Here is a 7,035-nt window from a genome sequence, read left to right on the forward strand (position 1 = left end):
CATCCACAGTACAAATGTACTTTAGATTTTCAATAATCTTTTGTGAGTGGAAGCCACACACACACACATGTGCAGGGGGGGGGGAAACCCAGGCCCTTATTGACTGGTAACTAGCGACGTTCTTATCTTGGGATAATGCACCTTATGGTGATACCTCTGACAGCCCCCCCCCCACCCTCATCTATCCAACTTGCTAATGTAGTATCCAATTCCATCTGTTCCAATTTAGTCGACCAACTTATTGTTTGGCAATTAATCAAAAGCCTTTGCAAAGTAAGTGTACTTTATTGTATGCATCTCCCTTGTTCAATGCATTTGTCATCATCTTATATGTAAGTAATATATAAGTAAATCTTTTAACACATAAGTAAATTGGTAAAACATGACCTCCCTTTAACAAACCAATGCTGATAATCACAAAATATTGCTGCTAGCAATATTTTGTGATTATCAGCTTCTGTATCTTAGTTCTCACTAGGCTCCATTCCTCAACAATAATGCCAGATATACAGATCGCCTATAATTTGTAGCTTCAGCCTTTATCACCACCTTTGCAAAGTGGAATGATTTTACTTTCCTTCCACTCGTTTGGGACTTGTGCTGTTGCAAGACTTGTTAAACATGTATGTATGCCAAGACTAATGCTAATTAATCATTGGAAACATCAAAATTCATTTTCAAGATATTCAAAAAAAAATGTTTTTCATTGAATTTTTATTATATTTATTATTATTGTTATTACATGACAACTCGGAGTCCAAGAAGTCATCATGGGAGGGCACTCCACACAATTTATCCTCTCCACCACTTAATCCTCCGTTCACACACAACACTAACCACCATCAATGCACAATGAATTTCATTTAATTAATGGCCTTCCTGTCATTAACAACATAGTCAATGAGACTTTTCTTTTTTCTGCATCTTCTTTCTATATGAATTTGTGCACATCTTTATGTTTAGAACATGGTATTAGCTAGTTATTTATTTTAAGTTATTGTTTATTTAGACTGGTTACAACTCAGGATATGGTCGCTCATTAAGTTTATCTTGTAACTGGTCCATGTCCTAAACAGAAATCCAGTGGGTACTTAACATTATTATTAGCTTTCCTCTTTTCTTCCAGTTTTCTCAAAACATTTAAACTTGTTTGTTTTAATTTTTCAAACAAACATAAATGAAACTCAGATATTAATTCTGTGAAATAAATTTAAGATTTTACATTAAATCTTCAAAGAAAGCTCATTTTAAATTAGTATCGTTTATTCAAACTGTAACTCAGAAATTCTTTATCATGTGCAGCACACAAAGCTAAGAAACAATGGAAAAACATTAGTGAATGAAAAAGGCAAAAAGCCTGTTCTTGACATAATGTTGCTTTTGCTACAGTTGACTGTATGAAACCACTGCAGTTTAATATACTTCAAGAGTTGTGATGAAATTGTTATTTGTAATTTTTCTTTCTTGAGTGAGTATAATTTAAGGTAGGATTCATCTTGCACTTATGTTGTCAGCTAATTTGAATAATACTGAAATTTGATCTATAAAAGGAACATGTAATTTTCAGATGATATAAACAAAAATAAATGGAAATGAAAGGTATTAACCTAACTTTGTCTTTGATAGATTTGTGAAGAATTAATGACTCGCTGCCTTGCTCCTGATTGCCAGATGGGAGGACTAGGATGTGACAACATGACTGTTGTTTTAGTGTGCTTTTTACAAGGTTTATCATATGAAGAATTGGCTGAAAAGTGTGCCAGACCAACTCTACCATCCCCACTTGATGATGGTCCTGTGACTGGTTCTGATTCAGCTTCCTCAGAAACAGAAGAAGTTGATAGTGAAGAACAAAACAAAGACAGGTGCTTGACAGCAGAATCTGATGCATATAGTAATAGTAGTGACAGAAGTCCACCATCATCAACAAATATGAAAGACAAGTCATCTGGATCACATCTCAGTGGACTAGTGCTTGTGGACAGTCCTGTTAGAGATGGAGGTGAAATGGCATTTGCATGATGGTTGTTATAAATTATGACACTGTGTAAAAGAATAATGTGAGAAACTATGACTAAAGAGATTCTGGAAGAATGTAATGTTATCTGTGGGTATATTTTCCAAATTTTTATACTACATGTAAAAATGCAGTTTCTGAAGTTCTGGCATTACAGGAATATCTGGTATTACAGGAACAAATTTACCTTTTTTTTTAATATATATATATATATATATATATATATATATAAAATGAGCAATGCCTTGTAAAATCACTACAGTTATTTTTGATCTCATTATTTTCCCTTTCTCTCTCTCTCTCTCTCTCTCTCTCAGTATCATGTACAGAAGATTCAGTAACCAGTGACTTTATTTAGATATATCCACTAATCACAGCTATAGATACTAATACCTTTGAAAATGCAGTTATTGCCATAAATGCAGAATGCAGTCATAATTAGTTGGATATATTTTAATAAAAATTTTGCTAATTTTTCAAAAGTATTGTATCAAAATAAGTATTTTTCCATGTTTTTGTAAGATACTATGTTAATAATATATCTAAATAATTTATCTAAGCCATCACTGATATTTATAATGAGAAATCACCTATTAAATGTTTGCATAGTTTTGTCATTGCTATGCTGTAAGTAATTAAAAATACAACAAATGGGTTATATTAACCCTTTTTTTTTAATATATGGAACTATTATTTTTCAATTCATAACTTTTTTTTTAATTCTGGACAAAATTATCCCATTATTATAATTATTATAATAGTTATGTTATAAACTTAATTCTGTTGATTCAAAATTTTAAAATGGATCTTTAATATACATACACATTTCTCAGAGACAGTGTATTATTGCTACATATGTATATTAAAGTTTTTGGAGAAACAAATGCTGTCAGATTAATTACATCTTTAGCAAAATTACTAAAGTTTTAATGATAACATTGTGCTGATTAGCTTCAATTATCTCAGTCATCAAAGAGGAAATGAATAATGTTGGATGACAACCAAAGTATATTAATATTTTGCAACAGTTTTGGCATTTGACACATGATTTCCTTTATATAATTATTGTAATTTTGTATTCTACTTTTTAATATTATCTATCGATTTCTATTTAATGTTCATTTTCCAAATGAAATTCTATTTATGCATTTTTAAATATTGTTTCATATTATTTCAGAATATATTTTCAAAATAATTTCCAAAACAAAGGTGGGGGGGGGGGTGGAAGCAAAGAAATAAACTGTGGAAGTTAACATAGTTATATTATAATTGTTAATTTCCAGAGATTCATTTTTTCCTTTCTTTAAATATAACCTATTGTCTGCAGATTACATAATGTTAAAAAGAGAAAAGATTGAGAGAGATTGGGGGGGGGACAGTCATATATGGCCTGTTAAAACAAGATTTATGATGATATTCTGGTTTAAATTAGTGATATTTATTAATATATTCCTGACTGTATACATTACTTGTTCTGGTTAGTTCTTTTTATTTCTCTCCCAACATATATCTTAGTTATATTTAACAATTAACAGTGCTGTATTTTCCTCATCTAAAATTTGTATTGAAAATTAAGAAATAAGAATTGCTGCATTGGTAAATTTTAATTGTTATGTTGTTATAATATTCTTTGTGCTTTAATGCATGTAATGCCTGATTAATCACACAGAGTTAAGGGGGGGGGGGAAGTAAATATAACAGTAATTGCATGTGTGTGCATTTTAATTTATCATGTTTTCTAATCAGCTGAAACAATACTTTTATAAATTGATGATTAGTTTTAATTTATCAGGCTTAAGTTTCTACTCCTCATATTGAAGAAAGATTCAAGATATCTGCCATTTTTAACAAGTGAACCATATTAGAAAAGCTGTTTAATCTGTATATTTAACGAACTGTTGGTAGAAAATTTTTACATTGATTTGTTAATATTTCCTAATGGTTTTATAATTAATGATTTTAAAAATATCACTCAACATTTCATTATAAATTGCTTTTAGTGATGGAATGTATAAACTCTATGTTGATAAATATGTGAAGGCGTTATTCATTTTGAAAGATTGGTTTTTCCAGCATCTGAGTTGTCAAATTATGTTAAAGCATATGTGAATTGATTTATTTTAAAAACAATTTCAGATTTATTATTTGTTTAGATTAGATTAAATAATAAATATGAAATTATGAAGTAAAATTATCATGAAACATAGCATACAAGGTATATTAGAATGCCAGTCATTATCAACATTGCAGTAACGTTTCTTTCTTCATCTCCAGACTGAAGAAAATTAAACTGTTTTTCACATCTGATTTCATTTTAGTCTGAAGTGGTATATATTAGTAAGATAGACAAGCGAGTAGAAAATATTGTCTTCTAGGGAAAGCTTTGTTGTTGCAGATTATACTCATGTTTTTAAAGTTCATAACTGTTATTTATATATCTAATCTTACTTAAAGTTTCACATCAGTCAACATAGTTTTATACTTTTTTTTTAACTTATATTAGTTAAAATTCTGATGTTATATATATATATACATACATTTGCTTGCTGGTTGAATGCATTATTGCTTCCACTTATCAGCCAACCAACTACCAATACACTATGGGCTTAAAAGTCCTACTATGCAGTGGATGCTTATGAAAATCTTTGGTAATGGCTTGAAAAAAAAATATGTTTGGTCCCCAGTGCTTGGTTCTCAGGTCATTTAATCCTAAGCATACCCATAGTACAAAAAAAAAAAAAAAAAAAAAAAAGTATAATTGACTTACAACCAGGTGTGATTCACATAAATAGCATTACTTCCCAGTCTCCATCGAGTCCAAAGACTACTGAAAATCCCTGACCAAAGCTCCATAAATTAATACTGTGTTAAACAAAATTCACTATAAGAAACTATCCCCTATAACAAACTATTCCTCATTGGTCCTTATGAGTTTGTTGAGAGTTGAACTGTAATTAAACAGAAAAGAATTTCCTAACATTATAATGTTAGGAAAATAATGTTAAGTGCAAACAATTTGTGGACCATGGAGACGTGAATAAAATATTTGATTTATTAGAATATTAAAATTCTGGTATTGAGGATTTAAGAATAAATGTGCTTGAAATAACTGTAGCATGATAAAATAATTATAGTTTTGTTTTTAATTGAATTTATGCTGATATAATTTTCTGTTTCTTTTTAAAGTAAATTTTCATTCACTAATTTTTTTTCATCTTTTCACTTTATTTTGGAATTTATATTTTCTCTTTTTTTTTCAGCTTTTTATTAGCCTTTTAATATATTTGAAATTATTATTATTATTATTTATTTATATTTTTTTTTTTTTTTGCAAGTTCATGGTAAGGCCAGAGACTTGAAACACACACTGACAAGTTGCAAAATAAATCTTAACATCCAGTAAGGAAACAAATTGTTTAGGATAGTCAGCATATCTTCAACAGGAACATTCATGAAAAATGAGTACATCTAAACTTGTTGAAAGAGTTTTTTTTGTAATCTTTAGATGGCATCTCATTTTATTAGATGAGATATTATATTTTTCCAAGGTGAAGTTGAGAAGTGTGGCAAAATACTTCAAAGTGAGTAAGCAGGGGCTACTGATACTCCAAGATACATAAATATGATGCATCTTCTTTATGTATCTTGGAACCCCAGTAAATCCTAGCATTAGTGGGTGTTTTTATTTTAATTTTGCCTTCAGTTTTTAAATTATATTGTTAATATTATTAATTATTGTTATTGTTTGTGACACCTCCAGGGAGCCTAGAGGCTCGTCGAGGCAGGGCACCTACTCTACAGATCTGTCTCCACCCTCAGTCCACCAACTACAATGAACTGCAACTGTCATCATCATCTACACAACGTCATCTACTGCTTACCATTACCACTAATATTTTCACAGACAATCACAAACATCCATACCTCATTAACTCTGCCAACCAGGCTGGCCTGGTTGGCTGAGTTAATGAGGTCATTAGTTTTAATATTTATGTTGGATCTGTGCTGGTCATATGTGTGGATGTGGGAAGGGAATTTGGATTGTGACTGGAAGCTGAGTAGGTGTATGGTTAGAAAGCACGCAAGGTCTGGGTTTTTATGGCTTGTGGAATGAACTACCATTCACATACATACCTTGAAAAAAAAAAAAAAATCATGCAAGCAAGTTGTGAGTGCATCTTTGGTAAATCTTTTCAAAAGAAAGATGTGATAACTATTTAGGCAATGTTTAACTTGGATAAGGAGCACTCTGAGTCTTTAACTCCCTGCATAATGATGATTCTGTGAATGTGTATATCTTCTGTCAAGTCATTCATTAGAAACTCAATTAGAATAATCTGTCATACCTAAAAATGACAGTTGCATTTGCTTTGTAAGATTCTTCTGAGATTCCATATTGCTTTTTGTTCATTAATTTTTGTTAAATTAGTATCAGGAAACCAGTATATATATGCAGAACTGAGGTAGTTTGAATGTGGGGAATTGTCCACTTTTGTCATGATCAGTGTTAGGCATACATTTCAGCTATTGCAAATTAAAACCTTTAGATTAAACCTATTGTTATGCTTAAATAAATTTATGACTCAAATTGTTTATCAGAATTTCTTGTTTAAATCTAATTTGCTATCTTTAAATGTTTCTTGGCATTTCAGCGATATTTGTGCCATTAGGTTTAACAAATTAATACACAATAAAAGGGTGAACAATAAATTTTAATAGCCAGATATTTCAACTTGAAAATTATAGGTCATTAGTAGCATTAGCATCAAGCAGTGTGAAAAAAGAATGCAAACAGTAGATTATTTAAAATACTAAGAGTCATGCGATGTTATACATAGAACACTGTAAATGGATAATAGAGGAAGCATTGTATTATCTAAAAAAGATATATTGGTGTTTGATTAGAATGACTCCCATACTTTCAATAGGAAAAGGTAGTTATTCTGATTCAGTGGTGCAAGACTTTGGAGCTCTCTTTAAACAAACATTTGAACTTATTGTGGAAGTAATGAATTAAG

General features: G+C 30.3%; 1 protein-coding gene across 3 annotated transcripts in view; it reads left to right on the top strand.

Annotated features, from left to right (window-relative positions):
• LOC150106687 (putative protein phosphatase 2C T23F11.1) overlaps positions 1-4,063 on the top strand; it is a 179,244-nt gene extending 175,181 nt beyond the window's left edge. For all 3 annotated transcript variants that reach the window (XM_090392637.1, XM_090392635.1, XM_090392636.1), the window contains exon 9: positions 1,627-4,063. In XM_090392637.1, the coding sequence (XP_090248763.1) occupies positions 1,627-2,022 (396 nt within the window). In that variant the 3' untranslated portion in view covers positions 2,023-4,063. The remainder of the gene's footprint in view (positions 1-1,626) is intronic.
• The last annotated feature ends 2,972 nt before the right edge of the window (positions 4,064-7,035 follow it).

Source organism: Typopeltis vanoorti, chromosome 5, assembly GCF_054136105.1.
Source record: "Typopeltis vanoorti isolate ZY-2024b chromosome 5, IOZ_Tvanoo_1.0, whole genome shotgun sequence".
NCBI lineage: Eukaryota > Metazoa > Arthropoda > Arachnida > Uropygi > Thelyphonidae > Typopeltis > Typopeltis vanoorti.